At 36.9% G+C, this 22268-nt stretch overlaps 3 protein-coding genes and 3 non-coding genes across 8 annotated transcripts in view; 2 read left to right on the top strand and 4 right to left on the bottom strand.

Moving 5' to 3' along the window:
- Window positions 1-9511, bottom strand: part of LOC106121266 (E3 ubiquitin-protein ligase ZNRF2) — a 60031-nt gene extending 50520 nt beyond the window's left edge. Inside the window, exon 1 of one of the 2 annotated variants that reach the window (XM_013316849.1) lies at window positions 8926-9511. In XM_013316849.1, coding sequence (XP_013172303.1) covers window positions 8926-9292 — 367 coding nt within the window. In that variant the 5' untranslated portion in view covers window positions 9293-9511. Of the gene's footprint in view, window positions 1-3348; window positions 3586-8925 lie in introns of those variants that run through there. The other variant, XM_013316850.1, reaches the window with a different exon arrangement.
- A 583-nt stretch (window positions 9512-10094) lies between these two features.
- Window positions 10095-12311, top strand: LOC106121026 (uncharacterized Golgi apparatus membrane protein-like protein CG5021). Of its 2 annotated transcripts, none has more exons than XM_013316505.1 (6): window positions 10095-10242; window positions 10510-10574; window positions 10793-10947; window positions 11344-11423; window positions 11730-11843; window positions 12047-12311. In XM_013316505.1, the coding sequence occupies exons 1-6, from the start codon at window positions 10228-10230 to the stop codon at window positions 12236-12238; spliced, it is 621 nt and encodes a 206-aa protein (XP_013171959.1). In that variant the 5' UTR covers window positions 10095-10227; the 3' UTR covers window positions 12239-12311. The 2 variants fall into 2 exon arrangements, with proteins under 2 accessions (XP_013171959.1, XP_013171958.1); XM_013316504.1 differs by having other exon boundaries at window positions 10495-10574.
- An 853-nt stretch (window positions 12312-13164) lies between these two features.
- Window positions 13165-13258, bottom strand: TRNAI-UAU (transfer RNA isoleucine (anticodon UAU)). The gene is made up of 2 exons: window positions 13221-13258; window positions 13165-13200 (listed from the first exon to the last, which is right to left on the bottom strand). It is a non-coding gene; the product is annotated as a tRNA-Ile (tRNA).
- An 84-nt stretch (window positions 13259-13342) lies between these two features.
- Window positions 13343-21888, top strand: Tmf (TATA element modulatory factor). The gene is made up of 10 exons (XM_013316453.1): window positions 13343-15593; window positions 16176-16390; window positions 16674-16815; window positions 18776-18995; window positions 19078-19302; window positions 19378-19570; window positions 19682-19826; window positions 19921-19998; window positions 20069-20284; window positions 20356-21888. The coding sequence occupies exons 1-10, from the start codon at window positions 13680-13682 to the stop codon at window positions 20515-20517; spliced, it is 3510 nt and encodes a 1169-aa protein (XP_013171907.1). The 5' UTR covers window positions 13343-13679; the 3' UTR covers window positions 20518-21888.
- On the bottom strand, window positions 17081-17154 carry TRNAN-GUU (transfer RNA asparagine (anticodon GUU)). Its single transcript has one exon. It is a non-coding gene; the product is annotated as a tRNA-Asn (tRNA).
- Window positions 18059-18132, bottom strand: TRNAN-GUU (transfer RNA asparagine (anticodon GUU)). Its single transcript has one exon. It is a non-coding gene; the product is annotated as a tRNA-Asn (tRNA).
- Window positions 21889-22268: the final 380 nt, after the last annotated feature.

The following is a 22268-nucleotide window of genomic DNA, read 5'->3' as shown; positions in this document are numbered from 1 at the left end:
ATTAGAAATCTATGTGTTCTACCAGACTATATTCTACATCTATGTACAGCGAGATCCATTGATCTCTTCCACGGTTACGAGTACCTTATAACAGATATCCATCCATACATCCATACATCAAAACACTATTTATAATATAAGTAAGATTTACTTTCTGTACAATACTAAACTAACAATGCTTTACACATTAATAGAACTAAGTCAACACAACAAACAAAAATTGTAAACTATTGTTACTAAGATTAAATTGAATAATCATCAGAAATATACAACAATTATCGTACACTATTGTCTTAATAAATTGAATAATGATGTGCAACCTCCCCAGCAAGTAGTGCAGCAAATGTTCGCATATGGGGCGCCTCGTTACCTCTGTGTGCAGTACCTTACGACCATCTCGCTTTTGTAATCAACTTCACGCTCTACTACGGTGTTAATTATATTATACACACGTGAAATACTCGAGATGTTTATGAATGAAATGATCTCAATCCTGCACACGGTCAAGGTCGACTTTTACTTGATGCAATAATTAGAACACTTAGACGTAATAATTACACAATACATCTTGTGAATAGCAATCTTTTTATTTATTACATCCAGAATACAGGCTTAAAACATTCAAATTCATAACAAGTTTCTAAAAATGATTTGTTATTTACTGTAGAAAATTCAATAAAATACATTATGTAATAACTTGTATTAAAGTTGAGCAGTATTCAAATATAAAAGAACATGCTGTAACTTGTTCTTGTCAACTTAAATAGTTTAACTAGAAAAAAAATAAAAATACACTTTTTAAGCGACGTCACTCAAAACCTTGATCCAATTGCAGCAAGTCAAGGTTTTACTAAAATATATTTCATGCAACGTAAAATCGCTGTGTGTAGTACTTGCTTTCAAATCTGTCAAAATATCATTTGCAGCTGGTTACGTTTATAAAAGCCAGTAAGTCGAAAAAAAAAGACAATAATAATTATATTTCGAGGCATTTGGAAATTATTAAACTTAAGATTCTCGTATCATATCATCCAATATGCATGATCAAACACACGTAACACTTATCAAAGCCTCTCCACTTCTCAACTGGTGAACCACACGAGAGAGTTGTCAGAGCGGAGCTGACAGTTGAGCTATCGTCGCCACATCAAATATTAATGCGCTTTGAAAAGCTTACCTTCGCAAGGTCGGTATAAGCGGGAACGAGCAATCTCCCAAAAATCAACGTAAAATTTGAAATTTATTTACACGACATTAGAAATTGGCTAAATCTCTTTATCTTGTTAGGGGTTGTTTAAACTTATCAAGCTCAAGCTCAGTTGCGATGTCCGTGGTGTAGAAATTAGACAGGGACTGTCGCCTGTCGTCTGTCTGCTATGGCTGACATTCCCACGCTCCAGTTTGCCTGCGACGTAAAACGCAGCGCTTGCATTCCATCTAGCGCGGGCAATCGATTTTCTAATGGACACAGTGTCAAAATAAGACACGTTGAAACCAAATTATAAACATGTTGTGTCGTTATGACCCAATTGTTAAATGAAAAGCTTTTCTTTATTATAAAGATTAAAAGTTTGTCCTAAAGTTACTAAAGATAAAAGTTATATTAACATAACAAAAATTTAATATTACACAAAATTAAAACTTATTGCAGTATCGCTAATTCACAACATTGTTTCAATAACAAACAATGTTTTAACTACACTAATAGGGCAAAATAGCGCATCATTAAAAAATAAAACTCAAAAAACAGAACAATCAAAACCTTTTGCATAAAAATGTTAAAGTAAAAATCTTCAGTGTGTACATAAATAATAGGAAACGCTGCAAAATACACAAGCTCTAGTTATACCGGAGGATACACAATGTAATTTTCCTCTAGTAACGATAAGTTAACGCGGAAAATTATACTCATATTTCAAGCAACAACGGCGTAAGTTGAAAAGAGAATTTAATACAACTATCAAGCGATGTGCTCCTTAATTAAATTCCTCCCCCGCACCCTCCGCACGCGCCCCGCCTCCGCTGCACCAGACGTCTCGTCTACACCCATAATGAACTAGCTTTCATAAATATTTCAAATATTAATTGAACTATGTAAAACAATACAATACTGGACGGCTACATGCAGCTATGTTACAGTTTGGATAATACGGATTAGCCAAATTAATCAAATTCGTAACCAGTGCCCGGTTACTTACCTACTATATGTTTCATTAGTAACGACACCAGTGTTTTATTTATAACTTGTCACTTTGCAAACAAATTTAACTTTAAAACGACATAATGATAAATGGAACAAAAGCAGATGGAATGAACGACCCAAAAGTTGACAGAAAACTAATGACGAGTTAACCTTACGGATGTTAAATCAAACTAACCCTGAGTTAGTTCCAATATCTTATTATCATACTATTATTTGCTAATAACTTGATCTTGAAACTTTGCCTCATCAATTTGCTTACAATGCTTTCATTTATATTTTTATACTTGGCTCAAAACATATCATATGTGACACGTTATACCAAGATATATATTTCCGAGGAAATAACATTATCTGCAGACGCACAAAGAAAGGCGGCCCGCGACAAAGACACAGCCGGAAATAAACCCACAACACCAACTGACTTACAGCAACTGTCTCGCGAAATTATTGTCAAAACAAAAAAATAAACAACTTGAAAAATCTCTCGTGACAATAATGTGAAACGAACGTGGTTATTTTAAAATACTGTGAAAATTGTATTATACTTACTTAGACTAAAGGCAACTCCAAAAGAAAATCCTAGCTTGGTAATTTTAAAGAATAATTGAAGAGAGAATTACCTAACCTTGAACGACATCTGTAAGAGCTTGAATTTATAATAAACAAATCGGGAGCACCGGAGAAATATTTGATACCTTTGTCCGTTGGAAAGCTTTTCATAAAACTTGCAAGGTTTCCACCACTGTGTCCAAATCAAAGGAAATTTATTGAAAAAACATCGAAACTTTTCTTTTACAAAAGATAAAAAAAAATATTTTCTCTCTATCTAAAAAACTAGCCTTCATTTTTTCGGGTCATGGTCATTGACCAAATTTTAAACTTACACGCAAGTTATTTTCATATAACAATATGAAGCCACAAAACCCGCATTTTTTACTTAGGATTATCCCTCATCAGTATGGAAAAAGATTCATTTATGTACTAAATTAATTGGTTAGGCGTGTGCGTTTGCGTGTAGTTTTTTAATGTTATAACTAAATGTTAAATTTATAAGTTGTTGCAAAATTGCAGCCATAACATTTTTACACATGTATAGTAATTAGATAAACCAATCAAAGGCGAATGATCCCATAATAAAGACGCACCTTGCGCTGTGCCTGCGGTCTCGTACTTTGACTTAAGTTTGGCGGCGGTGGCGCGGGCGTCGGACCTCACAGAGTCAGTAGCGCTCGAACTCCGGAACGAGAGGGTCGTCGAGAATGTGGAGGAGAAGGAGGATCCCAGGCCCAGGCCCAGGGTGGCGCGGTAGCGACGACGGTACATGACGATACGTGTGTTCGCGGCCGCGATCGGGGAAACACTGAGCGGACGCAGCGCCGGCGCAGCCAACCCGGAAAAGCTCTGAAGATTTATTAGGAGCACCGAACTAGACAGCCGCCGCCGCGCAGCTTGCCCGACTACCGATCGATATTAATCGGGATATGTAAAGTCTTAAAAACATAATGAAAAATGTATGTTTAATCGAATATACGTAAACTAAGCAAAGGTGCGATTGGACACACAAAAGCTCATGCTTTATTTTTATAATACTTTGCTATCAGTTTTAACTTATATAATTATTTTAGACTTACACCAGCATATGCAACGAGCGTGGTGCATAAAGTTAATAAATAAACTTGTTTGCGAACAGCTTGAGAAGTATCTGGCAGACACACGACGGTTTTTTTTTCAGAATTGGGCAATAAAATATAAAAAGGCAGTCGCTGGCGCGGCGCCAACACGCTGTTAATAAATAATGGAAACTGACACTTGAAATTGAGTTTTACATTTAATTTAATTCCGTGCGTAATTGAAATCCAGCCAGTCCAAAATATTATATACAACTTTCTATTTATCACAATTTATAACAATTTCAAACTGGCTTCATCACTAAAGTTCATACATAAAATGTTAATATCATTAACAACATTTGAAATCCTTATTAAAGTACGTCAAATCCCGAGGTGTATTAAGCGAGCGTTCTCTAAGCGTAACTTAAATTCAATTAGTAGCAAGTTTCAGCAGAGGGCGTCCTGAACGCCTTCACAAGCCGCACACCGCAACATAAACAATGAATATTTCATGGTGCGCACAACTCGGCTATAACTCGATTAGCGAGGCTGTATCTTTTGCTTTATTCGTTACAATAAGCCTGTTACGTTGCTCGCTGACGTCTGACAGTAATTAATTACGACTATATACCATTGTAAATATTATATAACTGTTACATGAAATACTATTTATAAAGAAAATAAGCATTTGTATTTCAATGACTGGTTAAATTATTGTAAAACGTAATGATTTATACGAACTATTTAATTATGTACTTCATTAAAATGTATTATGTAAATTAGCACATACAATTTGGCAAATGTCATGATGCATCAAGCATTAAATCAAATTTTATTCGACATAAATCATTTCAGCAATTGCCACCGTATGTATTTTATGCTAGACAATACAAATAATATGTGTAAAATAACGTAAACTTATTTTGTACATCAAGTATTTTGTATGTGTTTTAATAGAATTCGTAGCATTCAATGAGCGTAGCGCTCTACGCATGTTTAAGTCGTAGCAATGTCGCCTGTTCAGAGTTAACACATTTTTTTATTACTTTCCTTACAAAAAAAATAGTTTCTTTTAGTTAGATTAATCACAATAAACCTAATTTGTTAAATATATTTTTTCATGTTATGCGATAAAATGTTATAAAAACGAACACGTCCCGTACGCTCACAAGACACAAAGTCAATTAGCACTGACAACCCCCCCCCCTCCTACATCCCCCATCCAACTCACAAATGAATGTTAACTTTATTTTAACTCTATTTACTTTTTAAATAAAGGGACTTTATCCTTCGGATTGAGTTGACATAACATGAACGGATATAAACATTTTTATAAATAAAACTAGGTACTATAAGTAACAAGTACGTAGGAAGTTAAACTGTTTGACGATGAAGATGATGCCTATTTGGTATCTACTTTCTTTATTAAGATTTTGATGCAGTTAGTTTACATTTGGATTTATAAAAAGCCAGGTGCCAATAACGCAACATGTTGTGACACAAATGTTGATGCAACCATATAAGTACTAATCCGCCGCCTGGCCTTTAATCCCGTGTAATCTTGCGATAAATTATTTAAATTCCTCTAAAAGCTAACTCTACATCAGAACAATATGTTTGTACATATGTTACCATCTTAGCTAACCTCTTCAGGCACTCTAAAAACCACAATAATTATTAAATTGATAAACAGTGTGCAGTTTAATTTTAGAACGTGGGAAAGCACATTCGCGATATGACGCAACAAATGGGGCGATTGAATAATTCCATTAATTTAAATAACAATTTATTCCATTAACATTTCGACTTTTATATGTTTGATTTAACAGTAAACTATCATTAAATTAAAGCTTAGTATGTTAATATATAATAAGCCAGTAGGTATGCTACATAGGCTGTGAGTGGAGGCATCGATTGGTGCAGAAGCACAACGCGGCGCGGCGGCGGCAGTGCGGCGCGCCGGTGCTGCACAAGCTTCGGGAACCATTAAGACGTCCACTTGACCCGCGCACACTACTTAATCTTTTGCCAAATCTAGGTCACACTTAGGTGGTCTAGAAAGCTACGTTGAAATGTGCAAGCGTAATATTTTTAGCTTATTTTAATGAAACTAGTATTAAAAATATTATAACACATTCGTGATATAACCTAACACAATATCGATTTACAATTATTAATTATTTAATTATAATTATAATTAATTAATTACTAATGTGCATTTGATTGAAAAGGTAAAGACGTAAAAATGTAATAAAATTACTCAAAGACAAAACTGAATACTTTACAAGCTAACTGGTTTAAGTAACCTCACATAAAAATTCGTATCGCTTTTCCTTATAACATTTTGATTTTTATTTTTACCAACCAATAATTGGGAAGTATATATAATAAAACCGGTTTTGAAATACATTGAACTTTACTTCAAAAATATTGTAATCAAAGATGACGATCATAAGGTTCATTCAGATGTCGCCGCGAAATCCTAAATGTACAAATCCAATATGACAGAAAACCTTGGCCAGGTTTAACGATTAGATATGTAAGTCAAAACAACGAAAGAGACAATTCAATTTGTCTGAACAACGTGTTACTATATTACTGTTTTGTCTTTTTACAAAATAACATGTTTTTATCTACCTAGTAGTAATTTTGTGAATTGGCTAAATAGTTTCGGTATTACCATAAAATAAATCGATGTTTAGTACAAAGACTTAAGGTGCATATTATAATTTCCAATTCCAGTAGAAAGACGTAGTTATTTAACTACTGAAGATAACGATAACAATACATAATATATGTAGAAGTATTATTTAAGAATTAGTTGCGCAGTTACAGATGGTGAAGTTTGGCTTGGAGCGTGTGACGTCATAGATAAACTACATTGAGACACAAGTGGCCAGCACCTGCACAACTTGTATTAAACTTCTGTTATTATTCATAGACAGATGAGTACAGAATCACGTCTTTTGTAACACGAATACCGTTTATTTCTCTGTTTATTCAGTGGAATAAAAAGATATCGAAACGATGATATGCGTTTATAAATTACGTAAAGACGTATACCCGAATAATTTAAATAAACAAAACAATTGCAGCGTTCAGTTATTATCAGCTTCTGCGCAGAAGAGGCGCAAACAAACATCACCAGCTGTCAGTCACGATACAGTCAACAACAGGCGTCAGCGTCATTTCTCTTTTGTGACTTTGACTCGGCGGAACATCGACCCGCTCTCATTGTAAATCTTTACGTTATCTTAAATATTTACTTTCGTACAAGTAAATATTGAAAGTTCTTCGCTTTCAGTTGAGATTCAAAACTATGTCTTTAGTTTTAAACCGTTATTCGCAAAATTCTATTTCATAGGCCATTAATTTTGGCCAGAAAATTACGAAAACGAAGTTTATAAGCTTTGGAAACTTTTATGCATCTGGAAACGTCCACAAAGTGTACACTCGTAAATGCAGCCACCCTCATAATAAATATTAACAAGTTCATTTATTTTACAAGTCAAAAGCTATGAAACCGGTACGCGCCGATACGTATAGACGTACAACAGTAGGCAGACGACTTTTTATCACGCCCTCGCAACTTGCCTACAAATATTTGCCAGACATGTGAAGTTTGCAAGTTGACTTACTATTATTATGTCAAAAACTTTTTGCAATAAACCCTTTGTTTAAAATATTGCGCAATCACGTTGTTTAGCCTTTAAAAACTAAAATTGTCAATAGATTATTTTTAAGCTTTTTTGACTTAATAAAGAAGTTTGACTAACTTCACATAATCTTTATGGGAAAGGAGAGGTGTAAGAAATTGATGAGATCAGGGTTATGTGACTAATTTATCAAGTTGCACCAATACATGTTTTATTCACAGTTTTAGTAACTTCCCGGACTGATTCATGGGTTACTTTGATGCAAGCTTATCTTCATTACAATAAATGAATTTAACATAATTTCCTTTAATAGTTTACCTAATGTTATCAATTTTTAATTAATGAATGGTCCAACGTGTCCAATTTAATGGAGAAGACAGAATTTGTTAATAATTTATTACTATCACCACATTTTATATTTTAAGTTGTTCTAAAATTTTTTAAGACTTAAATTTAAACAGTCAAAAAATATTCATCATTTAGTTATCAAGCAACATCATAGCATTACTTTGTTTTTATTAAAATTACACTATCAAGGATGACAAGACAGAAACTTTAAATTAAATGGTATGTATTAATGGCATATGAACATACAGTTGTGAGCCATCAATAATAGAAATAATGTCAGATTAGAGGATGAGAGCATTTTTTTTACTTTACTTGTATTATAATACTAAGGAATTTTTACACCGCTGTTTTAAAAATATGTTTAACATGATCCTAATCCTTATGGGCTTTTTCATTTATTTTCAAGATTATTGTATTTAAATAAGTAGAATATTTAACTAGCAATATTTATCAATTTAAGAAACAAGGAAACCACTAAATTAACAATACAAAACCAGAAATTGGAAGTTAAACAGAATTATACATACATATATGTCTTACGAATTAGTCAAGGCTATTTGTGGTCACAGGAATAGCTGCCATTTCATTTATAATTGCACATTATATTACATTTAATAATTATTGAAATATCTACTAATATTTATAAATACAGAACAATATTTAAAAAACCGGTCATATCAATCTACTGATATTGCACAAGAAAGAACTCAGGAAATAGTATTAAAATTAATATTTAAATTATAGAAATCATTATATTAGTTTGAAGTAAACAAGGGTTTTCTTTTGTCTTGGAAAGTATCCAAATTGTAGTCATTGTAACACTACATTACATAAGAATGTGATAACATTATGTCAGACTGTTGTTTGAAAGGTCAATTCATGTGCAAACAAAATGACTAAGTTTTGCACACAATATTACATAAAGTCTTATTAGAATCCTATTGTACATAGTATATTCACACATTGTTTTCCTTCTAAATTCATGGTATTTTGATATGTAAGTTAAAACTTTTTCTAAATTTATAAAATTTTACATGGACTTGAACTAGAACTGGAAATCAGTTAAGGAAATGAAAGATATGACTTAGATCGGTAGAATAACGCTTACCGTTTATGGACCAGATATGTGAAGGCAAGGAGTGTGTGGCGTAAACTCTGCCGAGTGACAGCGAGGTGCCCGGACCGGGACTGGCTTCCTCGTTGGAACTGGAGTCTGTGTCGGGGCTGGCGGCCGCGGAAGCCTCGTAACTTTGCGAGTTAGCGGGAATGGCGATGGCTTCGTGGGAGTCGTGCAAGTCCGGCACTGAGGAGAGTGATCTAGCCCGCTGACGGTCGCTAGACACCTGGATACCGGGAATCGCGCGGAGCAAGCTAAAGCCGGCGCCTCCCGATACCACGTCCGAACTGGAGCTCGTAGAGAATGTCCTCGCGCGCGGACTCTGCCCCCCGTTAGCCGTACTCGCTTTAGCACCCATGACTACCGAATTTATTACGCAAATCGCACTTGTCACTCACTAAATTTAATATATGATCACGAGCACACGCGTAACGCGACACCCGCGCCGGCTGGACACATTGTACGAAAAACAAAAACCAACAGCGGTTTAGGAAAATACAACGCTCTAAAATCGACAAACAGAAGGTCGTCGCGAGTACCTACTTGTAAACAGCGTTGCATGTGCCTTCCTGCAAAATTTTGACAGTTCTCGCAGTTCCTAATGAAATCGATTTTGTTTCAATCGATTGCTTTTCACTAAAAGGCAAAACGAATAATTTCGACTTTTCCAAAGAAAATAGTTGAAAACATAATAAAATCCTATTTATTGATGGAAGTAGAATCGTACTTATTTATTTGTTTAAACTACATGTTCCTGTACTTTGATAATAAATAATGGTTGATGTAGTTAATTCAAAGATAATCGCTTTTGTGACTTGAAACAATTTGTAAACAACAGAAATGATTCTGTGGCTACCTACATCTGATATTAAGCAATACTATTTATGAATTAGTATTTACGCAATGATTTTAAATATGTAATGCAAAAAGATATTTTCTTGTTCTTGTGATAAAACGTTCGTTAATACGTCTGATTATAGATATTTTTTCTGTTATTACGATTTGTTTACTGATATCCTATAAATATCAAACTTTCATGTAACAATTTCTTTTTAAGATTGTTTTGGAATAGAAAAAAAAACTTTGGATGAAATGAAACTGCAAAAAAATCAACGTGAGCTGTCAGATTGTTGTCTATTATCCTATTTTTATTGTCTATTACCGATTGCTGTGCTGTCAAACTGTCAATGGCTAATATTTACAATCACATATGATAATATGAATCATATTCGTATTTAAATATTGAATTATAAATATCAAACGCATTAAAAAGAAATAACGAAGTCTTAAATTATGAATTCTGCTACCGTAAGTAATATATAGCAACCCCTTTCAGGGTTCTTTTTTTTTTAGAGTTTTTATAATGTAACAATTACCCAATAATTATATATTAATTGCTGTGTTTTTTTGCACCAGTAGGTTTATACCTATTGACTTTAAATGCATTAACTTATTTTGTCATGCAATCATGAAAGATCATTACCATTTTTAATAAGACTAGGATAAACATTGGCTTTGCACGGCTTCCGCTGATGTAGATGTGTTACCGCGCTATTACAGCCAGGTGTGCCCCAGGTGCCGCTGCTGGACGACGACACCATCGCCTTTGGGGAAGAAGACAATGCTAACAAGCAATTTGTGTAAGTCTTAATACATCATGTATCATTATGTATATTTCATCAATCTATGACACATTTTAACAGTTTACATACAAGATTAAACATATTATGATATAAAAATTTGTAAAGTTTTGAATGAATAGTTAATACTTTATTAAGATCTTATCTTATAATAATGTCTGTTTTTAGCTTACAAATGAACTTTCTTATTTATTGATGTTTTAATATTAATGTTCCAGTCATCCCTACATAGTATTCTTCCACCTGATATTCAGAAGCTCAGCAATAGTTGTGTATATCCTGTGCGGCTGGTTCTCTGATTCATTCATAGCAAGCTTTGTACTGGTGATACTACTCTTGTCAGCAGACTTTTGGACTGTCAAAAATATTAGTGGTAAGATTTGATATTTAACATCTTACTAATTTTATAAATATGTATGTTTGAATAACAATGGATGTTAGGATGTTTGTTTGTAAGAAGGTGTCTGCCGAATTGTTGAACGAAATTTGGCATAGAAGTCTTTTTAAATTCTGCACCATCGGAGACATGGTCTAAAGCTAGTTTTTCAATATCAGTAAACTTTCACTGTACTTTTATATTAAAATTAAATTTATTATCTCTCAATTGTAATTGAATTTTGTTGTTAAAATGATAAGTCTTTTATCAAGGAATAACAGTTTGATAAGGAATTTAGACAATTTTTTTTTATTTCTACTTTTAATTAATATATGATCCATTTCACTAGTTAAATTTTAACATACTTTTCAATGTGAATATAATTTTTTGCAGGTCGTCTTTTAGTTGGGCTGAGATGGTGGAACTATGTGGACGATGATGGCAAATCACATTGGGTGTTTGAATCACGGCAGGTAGTAACATTTTCATTGTAAATTTTTCATGCAGTTTTTAATGTAAGGAAGATGTACAAGGATGTCTTACACATACACATAATAGGCAACAACTGATTGTTATCTTCCTAGATACTGTATGTAACATAATGTACTTTAATTCTGTTTCACATTGATTTTATTTATATATAATAGATTTACACTATATTTTGGCTATCTACAATTTATTTTTGGTTGCTTACATTTAGGTTCAATTTCACCCAAAAGCATATTCTAAAATATTAATTATGCACTATTTAAGACAGGCTTTCTTTAATACATTTCTAGAACCGCGTGAATCGCAATGAGAGCCGCTTGTTTTGGCTGGGCCTCATTCTCTGCCCCTTGATCTGGTCCGGCTTCTTCCTCATCTGTCTCTTCGGACTTAAGTTTAAATGGATGGTATGTATGTTTTGTACTAATGTGCACTTGCAAATAGTCATAGGTACAATCTCATTGATACATTCTATAACAGCAACATCTTATGCCATGAAATAGATAACTTTACTTGTAAAATATCATAACCTTACAACTTTACTATTTAACTATATTATTGATGTTCATTTTAATTGTAAATGTTGTAAAGAAACATGTCAATATTCCAGTTGCTGGTGCTAATAGCGCTCACTCTGACCGGTTCCAACCTGTACGGGTATGTGAAGTGCAACTTCGGTGCCAAGGAGAACCTGCAGACGGCCACCAAGGACTTTCTGAAGCAGCAGCTGCTGCAGAACGCCTCCTCCTTCATGTTCTCCCAGCCCGCGCCCCCCACCACCGCCAACACCGGTGTCGTCTAGTCTAACTCAACAACTGTTCTTAATTGATTATGTATAATGTATAATATAGTCCAAATAAAGTTGTCTAATAATAGTTGTTGTATGTTTTAGGCAATTTAATGAAGCAGTGCAACGCACCACTGCTCTGTCAGTATGTTATATTGTTTTTGACTGAAAACATAAATTTAGATATTACAGCACAAATTTTGTAAGGGCAGAGGCGAGAGATCAGAAAATGGCATTTAAAACACAATGTTACAACATTCATATTGTTTATTTCTTAATTTAAAACAATGTGATTTTATTAACCTGTATAACTAGATTATTGTAAAATATAAAAGTTACTTTACATAAATGGTTAATTGTTGAGTAACATTTTGATTAAAAAATGATCTTGTGCCTGACACGATTCTAGGTTTTGTTACGGAACTCTTGCCGCTAGTGATTAAACTTCGAAAACTTAAAAATTTAGATGTTTCCCTTGATATTTCTTAAAACATTCCTTGATTATATTTATGAAGAATTTATTTTGAAAACTGCAATGCATCATATTAATTTACAAAATGATATTTAGTTATAATTATAGTCTGTACTGTTTTATTTTAAGTAACGAAATATTTTTTGCGTTTGATACAATTAATTGTCTTTTATTTAATTTTCCATTTGATTAGGAACATACAGATTGATGCTGCTTACCCCTTTTAGTAGAAGATAACAAATGAATAGGAAACAATGGTGATTAAAGTTAACAGGACTCTGGTAGATAAATCACAGAATACTTTAAACAGCTTTTAATTCTCGTTTCATTTCTTATTGATGTGAGCAAATGATTATATAAATTTTTAATTTTCTTGATCTGAGTAAATAAATTGCTTAAAGTATTTATACTTTTTAATAATTTTGCATCTTTTTCTGTATAAAAATTTTAATTTTCACGACAAAAATTATGCTCCAGGTGAGGCTCGAACTCACAACCCCGGCATTACTCACACGTACACTGTCTTATAAGTACCGTGCGCTAACCAATTGCGCCACTGGAGCTGTGTGGGTCATGTCAAAATATCGTTATACGTTCCTCTGTCTAATTCAGGTCAAATGACGTTCTTTTTTGTGATCATCAAACGTCAAAGTCGGTCGTACGAATACAGATATGATCGTTGTTTAATAATTTTATAATAAGCCAAAGTGAAATATTAAGGCAAACTACTTTATAGAACCATAATAATTTAAACAGTTGTTATCCCTCATCTGTTTATTGTGTCACTGTTTGGCAAGTGCAGAAACTTGATAAATTGCATAGAACATAAACACAAAATGAATGTAAAATGTAAACGTCATTTAATTGTGCTAAAGTGTATGTTGTTGTGATTACGTTTCCAACAACATTCAGTGATTCTAAAATGTTATGATTACGTGATATGAATATATTTGTGTATATTGTTTTATCTAATGTGTAATCAAGATGAATTGGTTCGATACTTCAGGATTGACAAGTTTAGCTAAAACTGCACTCAAAGAGGCCCAGAAAACCATCGATAAAGCATTAGACATCACTGATGAAAGTAGCGAGGAGCCCGATGATGAACCCGTTCCCATTAAGCCGACGAAATCGTTGAGTAGCGGCAATACCCCTCAAAAAGACAGCTCCGATTTCTTTTCTTCATGGGGTCTAACTGTTAGTGCCGAAAGCTCAAAAGATCCGATAAAGGAACAGCCGGTGGTCACCGAGAGCCCTTCTAAGTCGAACTCTCAAAGCTTGTGGGGGTCTTTTGCAGGTTCGTTTTTTGAGCAACAACAACAACAAAAGGCATCCGAAAATGAATCTGCTATTGTCCGACCACCTAAGGCTAAATCAATGACTGTGATTGCTGACAGTAAATACGACAGCCAAGATGATCTGTTTTCCAGAAGTCAGCTAGTTATGTCCGATGGTGCAGATTGCTTGGATACAAAGAAAGATGATTTAATTTCTAAATTTGATAACAGGCGGAACTCCTCTTTATCTCACAGACTCTCCCTTGTCTCTAGTAGAAATAGCTCGGACTCTGTTGAGGTATTATCACACAGCCTAAAAACAACTCCCGACTCTGAAGTTTCTGTGCACACAATTTCAAATAGTAGCAGCGCAGGCCAAAAACAAACATCCGAGTCAGTAGAAATATTGCCAGATAGTCTCATTAGCCCTAGTTCTATAGAATGCCTTGGTTTTGATAGCTATGCAAGTGATAAAAATAGTAGCACATCTTCCAATCTATCACCGGGTGACCTATCAGATAAAAAGTCAACACCAATCGGTGAAGCTACAGAGAAAGCAGAGACGGCTGACAGTGTGAGCTTGGTTGCTGATGATGATGAAGATACTATGTCATACAACTCCATCTCAGAATGTACAGCCCCTACTGTCCTGGACACAGATGAAAAACCTATCAGCCCTTTTCCTAAACCAAAAAATGATACACATAAAAAAGTTACAGACAAGGACCCAACCCATCTGGAGCACCCAATATTATCTCAAAAGATGCAAATTAGTGAGAACTCATCCAATGATGGATCCTGGTCTGACAGGACATTAAACGCTGACAATGATAGTGTTATTCTAGAAGCCACAGAAGACAATAACAAAGAAGTAGACCATGAGGATTCACTGATGGAAAAATTGAGTGATTCCTCATCATTTTACAATGTCAATGTTACCACAGATTTACTAAGATCAGAAAGCTCAACATTCGTTAATATTGAGAAGCAACAATCCAGTGCTCCGGGCAGCAGCGAATCTTCACAAAAAGAGAGCATCAAAGAACGAACATCCCCCATCAGTTCCGACAGCAAAAGTGATTTAGTAAAAATTGGATCTGACCGTACATCAGGTCATACATCTGGAGACGAAGTGGAGACAGCCACGTCATCCGACATTGAAATTATACCAAGCCCAAATGGTGATAATGGACACAGTTTTTGCAGAAGTAGCCCAGGAAAATATAACTTTAAGCAAGGCAAGTTTGATGGCACAACATCTCCCAATCTGGTGGATTTAGTATTGGGAAAATCTCTGGCCACAAAAATACGTGGACACACCAGAGAACTTTCGGAGACATCTGTTCAAAGCAACACAAGCGATGAAAGCCAAGGCTCGGAAAATGATCGTCTGATGCGGAGACTATGTGAAATGGCAGAGATTTTAGATGCGAGGGAAAGCAGGCTAATGGAAGTAAGTAGAAGTAATGCTGAACTGATCGAAAGCAACACGAATCTGAAGAGTCAGATGGAGTCACTGCTGGCAAAGCATGATGCAGGCGACATCAATTTGATCACAGAAGATTATACACAAAGGATGTCGGCACTAGAAAAAAAATTTCAGCAGGCCATTAGAGAAAAGGTAAAACAAATCCACTATGATTATTATGAAAATTCAAAACCTTAATACTCTGTCAATTATATAATTATGTTTATTTACCTTGTCATCACACTCCTAGTTAATTTTCTCTGCAAATCTAATGATGATTTTTCTTTAGATTAGGAATGAATAAAAAATTGAACAAAAATTTTCATAATGTCTTGCTGTAAATCAGTTACTATATACTTTTGTAAATGTTTTTGATAAGATTATGATGTTTAAAAATATTGTTAATAGATTAAAGTAATTGTAATTAATGCACATTTGTTGTAAACACACCAGGGTTTTTAGTCATTTTCTATAATGATGCCTTTTGTATCACATTAGCTACAATTTTTCTTTGCTGTTATCATGTGCACACAAGACATGGTAATATTATACTTTTATTGTAAAATATCTTTTTATTTGTAAACAAACTCCTGGCAAATCAATTATATTTGATCATCACCACACATCTCAGGTAGAAAATAATTATATGCTCATATGTTTTAAGTATTATTCACATTTTTTATTTTTTGTACTTGATACAAAGGCATCAACGTGTACGGCATTTGGACTTTGTAGGACCAGCTACGTAAGGAGTTAGACAAGCTGAAGACGGAGGCGACGCGCAAGGGTTCCTCTGAGCTGGAGGAGGGCATCAAGGAGCGGGACGAGGTGATCGCGCAGCTGCAGGAGGAGGGCGAGCAGCTATCGCGCCAGCAGCTGCATCACTCCAACATCATCAAGAAGCTGCGCGCCAAGGACAAGGACAATGAACAGGTCATCAAAGGCTTGAGGTCAGTGACACCTGCATTATCTTAGAATATCTCAATCATTCAGTTTCCAGTTGTTAGGTACGTCTAAAATTTTGCACCATACCAAACTCTGCTTCTTTTCTTGCTTTCTATTCTTTCCAGACTTAGTTTTACGAGATGGTGAAAAAGGATTTTTTAGTATTGTTATATTTATGTTTGTTGTTAGAAGCTATAATTGTAAAATTCGAAAGGAACAAGGGATAGGATAAGGGTTGGAGCGGAGTTACATGACTGTCTGGCTGAGGCGAGCGATGTGAATGTTTAGGGACAAGATTGCGGAGCTTTCGTCGGAGCTGGACCGCGCGAAGCGTGCGGCGGCCGCCAAGGAGGAGCTGGAAGTGAGCCAGATCGAGGCAGTGTACCGGCTCACCACCGCCAATAAGAAAATGGAAACCGAACTCGTTGAGGTCAGTACAATGACTTCACCAATAAAATCCTGGAAGTTGAACTTTCGTCAGCTATGTCGCATTTCATTTTCTTTATGCTTGTTGCAATTTGATACGCAAATCAACTCCACGATCGATAGTTATTATTTTAATAAACCATACACGTGTCTAATGAATAACAAACACTATTCTGTAAGTATAAACTTGATGCACACAATGTTATGAAATATTTTTTACGAATACGAAAAAATCGAGATATATAATAAAAGATGCACAAAATAGATCGCGCCCCCGGGTGGGCTCGAACCACCAACCTTTCGGTTAACAGCCGAACGCGCTAGCCAATTGCGCCACGGAGGCCGTGGGAGACGACACGAAATATAAATATACGATGCCCTTGCTATATCTTTATCTAGAAATGCATAGTTAAAATTTCCGACAGATTGTGTACGTTTAAAAACTTAAATTTAATTCATAAAATTAACTCATATCATAGTAATCAATGTTTTTCGCGTTATTTCTTTTGATGACAGACTTCTCGTTGCTTCTAGCGAGTTTATAAAATAGTTGGATTATGATATGAGAAGGGATTTACCACACACGGTCTGGTATACCAAGTTAGGGAGGATAGCGTGGGTAATTCCCTGCTAATATCAAAATACGTAATATATGTTTAGGCACGGCGACTGAGTCGGCCTGTGCATTATGCGGCCGTGTTCCAAACATTAGCAATGCTTTTGTTATCTTCTTGTGTTATCAACTCCTGTCATTGTTATGTGCCATTGACTCTTTGTTTGGAAAATACACAAAGCTTTAAATGTCTTTTGACTTAATGTATAAAATATTGTGACGACCTCGAATGTTGATTGATAACTAAACGATTGACATGAAATTGTTCGCGACCTTCACTTGTTTCATTGAAAAAACATTGATGTACAGATGTTTTATTATGGTACACGCATCGCTTTAATGATAGTTAACTGACCCAAAATAATGTTTTGCTTCTTATAAGCTTTGGCGCAATATATTTTTAAATTTTTGATAAAATCTTTACGCTTTATAGATTATATGTATTAATTCATTTAAAAATAAAATTGTGTATCTTGTGCTAAGTATACACGGGAAGATGTTTCGGTTATTGATAGTTATTGGGTTGCGTAGTTCGCTTAAAAATTATCTGTTTTTTCCAGATTTTTATTTGTAAAGTAGGTACTACGTTTCCCTATTTTATCTTTTTAAAGCATAATACTAATTAAAAAAATTGCGCCCCCGGGTGGGCTCGAACCACCAACCTTTCGGTTAACAGCCGAACGCGCTAGCCAATTGCGCCACGGAGGCCGTGGGAAGCGCTACGATATACCACGTCTTATGGGTTTGGTTTAAAACAACAATTTTTGTTACGTAAAATCCGCATTAAATTACTTATTTAAAATAAGATTGGGTTCATCACGTTTTAAGGTATTGAATATAAAATCACAAAATGTTTATAATAATTGTTAGAATTCTATTCTCCTTGACATTTTTATGCAACGACCACTCTCGCTTTAAGTTGCCAAATAATATTGTTAATTATACGTAAATGAATAAATGAATGATGGTCAGCAAAGTGCGAGGTCATCCGCTCTGCATTATATGTACATCTCTATACACTGATAGCACATCGTGCCTCACACATTTATATACTTTTATGTTTTTAGTTACATTACGTTTAACCATAGCATGGACCTAATAATTTTCTTTGAGTTTATCTTAATATGATTTTTAATCTTGTAAGAATGTTCAATTTTAACGTATTAAACAATGTACATGTTGTAACTGAATTGCGCTATCGGATAACGCAACTGTTTTTATAGTTTTTAATTTTTATTCCAGAAGTAAATAAATAGTTAGTTCCTATTACAGATGTTGAGGGGCGATTTTATGATTAAAATAACTATTTATATACTAAATAATAAATCGGTATGCGATGGTTGCGTCGCAGACTCGGAGCGCGCTGGAGGACACGCTGGAGCGGCTGGAGAGCGCGCGCACCTCGCTGGAGGGCGCGCGCCGCGAGCTGGCGGAGCTGCGACACGCGGCCGCGGAGGCCGAGCGCGCCCGCACCGCCGCGCACGACGCGCACGAGCACTGCCAGCGCGCGCAGCACGAGGCCGACACGCTGCGCGCCCAGCTGCACCAGCTGCGCCTCGACCGCACCAAGGGTACGCGCGCTGTCTGTCTGTCCGTGCGTGTCGCTGCAGCACCGCGTCGCGTCCGCGCTCTAGCTGCGGTTCTCTGTTGTAGAGGAGCAGCGCTGGAGGGCGCGCGAGGAGGCGCTGCGGCAGGAGGCGGCGGAGGCGCGCGAGGTGGCGGCGGGGGGCGCGGCGGGCGGGGCGGCGGCGGGCGAGGGCGCGGGGCAGGGGCAGGGGGCCGGGGCGCTGCTGGCCCAGCTGGCCGCGCTGCAGCGCTCCGCACTGGAGCGGGAGCGGGCGCACAGCGCGGCCGCCGCCGCCAGGCAGAGGCTCCTCGGTACCGCATCATCAGTTCTCTTCTCCGCATGATTCAGTTGCAGACGGAGCCGTTGTAATGTGTGATGTGCGACAGAGGAGGCGCAGACTGGGGCGGCGAAGGCGGGCGAGCGCGAGCGGCTGGCGCGCGAGGAGGCGGCCGGGCTGCGCGCGCGGCTGCCGGCCGCCGAGGAGCAGCTGGAGGCGGCGCGCGCGCAGCACCGGGAGCTGTCCGAGCACTGCCAGCGCGCGCTGCACGCCCAGCGGCGCGCCGAGCTGGACCTCGCGGAGTGCGTATACTAGGATTAAAAATTGAGTCGACAAAATGATTTCACTATAGGCTCGCTTCGTTCCCGAAGATTAAATCACCATCTTTACTGGTGGTGATGTTGAATTTGCAGCAAGGCGGAGGAGCTGGGGCGCGTGCGTGCGGAGTGCGAGGCTAGCGAGGCGGCGCTGCGGGAGCGGCTGCAGCAGCTGGAGACGCAGCTGCAGACCGCGCGCCTCCAGCTCGACACCGAGCGCAAGCGCTCCGAGATCCTGCAGGTGGTGTCCGCCTGCTCATCCAGATTTACTCGAGGAGACATCCATTACTTCGATGAGCTAACATTATATTACAATTGCATATGAACGTGTGCAGGAGCAGGCGGCGCGCGGGGACGTGTCGCCGCCGCACTCGCTGGCCTCCGACACGCTCTCCGCCTCGCTCTGGCCGACGGTCAGTCTCTCTCTCTCTCTCTTATCTTTATCTCGATGACATTTGTAACGATAATGAGTTATGTTTGCAGGAGGAGTGCGGGCGGTCGTCGCCCGTGTCAGTGGGAGGTGCGGGTGGTGCGGGAGGTGCGGTGTCGGCGCTGTGCGTGGAGGACGCGCTGGCGGCGGTGTCGCGGCGCGAGGGGTCGGCGCGGGCGATGGCGGGCACGCTGGCTGCGCTGCGCACGGAGCGCACGGCGCTGCGCAACCAGCTCGCCGAGCTGCACGCTCAGCTGCAGGACCATCAGGTGACCACCTCGCACCACGCGCCGGTGCGGGAGACGCGCGAGTGCGACGCTACATGTCTGATGTGTTGCAGAGCCTGCAGGAGCAGTACGACGCGCTGCTGCAGATGTACGGGGAGAAGGAGGAGCAGCTGGCGGAGCTGCGCCTGGACCTGCAGGACGTCACGCACCTCTACAAGGCGCAGCTGGACGAGCTGGTGACGCTGCGCGGCCAGCAGCAGCAGCAGCAGCGGTAGCCCGACCCCCCACCACATTGCTACACAGTGGCACTGCTCATCTGTTTGTCTAAAATGCTGAGCTTTCCCTGCAATAGAATATCAACAGTAGATATTAAACCTTTGTCAGTTTGAGAGAGTTTTGTTCGCACAGTTGTTGACTAATATGAGTAAATACTTGTCGTTATATCACTTTGACTTTTTCACTTAAATAAATAATGTATTAAAAAGAGGGATAACAATATCATCTCGCGCTTCAAATTCTCGTAACAGCAACATTGCAGAGTGATGCTGGTGCGTACCAGATTGAATTGAAACATATAAACCTGTAGCTATCACTTGCCACTTTATGTTTGAAGATACATATATAATATCTTCGCGTGATTTACATTTGTGTGATGGCATTACAAAAGTGTTATGTATCACAACTTGTGAATAGCTTTTATTGTGATTTGCAAAAAACTAATGTGTAGATTGAACATAACATCAACTACATAAAGATTATAAATAATTTATGTGAATTTAAAAATATTTCAGTTAAATTTGATTGTTAAATGGTTATTTGGTCAATTGTATGTTGAGGTGTCTGAAGTGAGGTGCGGCTGAGAGCGCGGTGTGAGCGAGACGGATGTATACGTGACATGTACAGGTGCGACAGAGACGGAAACTGGAGATCGGTTACAACTAACTTCAGACTCGTGCAAAATACATTTTCTTATGTTTGTTGTTTGTTAAAAGTTTTAAATACAAAATATTATAATGTTTGTCCCTTTTATTGATTCAATTGAATAATATTATTTGTATTTACTCCTGGTGAAGCTCAGAATATGCGCGTTTACTGCTTAGTTAATAATAATAATAATAATATTGTTTATGCAATAAAATAGTATTAAAATATTGTTGGGTAGACAGAAGCTGTGAAAGTGAAACGAAGACGTTTAGTTTATTTAATTTGTATTAATTTGTTTAAATGAAGAAATTAAAAAATATGACTGTATCTATTTAGTTAAATGTTACAAATAATTATGAATCTGTACATTTATGAATATAATTTTAAAATTTATCTAAATCTTGAAATATTGTCAGCTAGTCTCCAAATGTTATACACAAATTATATGTATATTGAAACATCATCGGTTCTATTTATTTACCGCATGTTTCTGAGAGCAACATCTCTGTATCATATCGTTATCTCTGTTATTATATTTGACGAAACAGAGATAGCAATATGTTGTGGAGGGGGGTTTTTGTCAGTCAGAAAGTGACGGTGAGTGAGGTGCGAGATGAAGGTAATTCGTCGCCACTTTACGGTGATACGAATTATATATATTATGTATGTATAAATAATATTTAATGTAAATGGCGAAGCGCCTCCACTTATTTATGTAAATAAAGTAAACTATGCCATAATACTGTGTTTTATTTATTCCGATAGAATAACATCCCGAGAAGTTTTAACTTTAACTTTTATTATTTCTTTGAAGTTTTGAAATAAAATGTTGTTGTTTCGATTCCAATTTGTTTGAAAGTTGTTTGAAGACAGGAAAGTTTTGACAAACTTCTGATAACAGACGTTTACAATTTTTTCTCAAATTAACAATTTCTTTAATTAATATTCAACAATGTTTCAATCTTTGTTATTTCAGATGTTTTAGAAAAAGACGGCTCTCATCTCTTTACATAATTTTACGTTTATTCTTGAGAAAATAATTCCTCATGTAAAAATACCTGACGTAGAGCAGATAAAAACATATATTAATAAATATAAATGA

Source organism: Papilio xuthus, unplaced genomic scaffold, assembly GCF_000836235.2.
Source record: "Papilio xuthus unplaced genomic scaffold, Pxut_1.1 DF826945.1, whole genome shotgun sequence".
In the NCBI taxonomy this organism is placed as follows: domain Eukaryota; kingdom Metazoa; phylum Arthropoda; class Insecta; order Lepidoptera; family Papilionidae; genus Papilio; species Papilio xuthus.
This window is presented reverse-complemented; position numbering and strand designations above follow the sequence as displayed.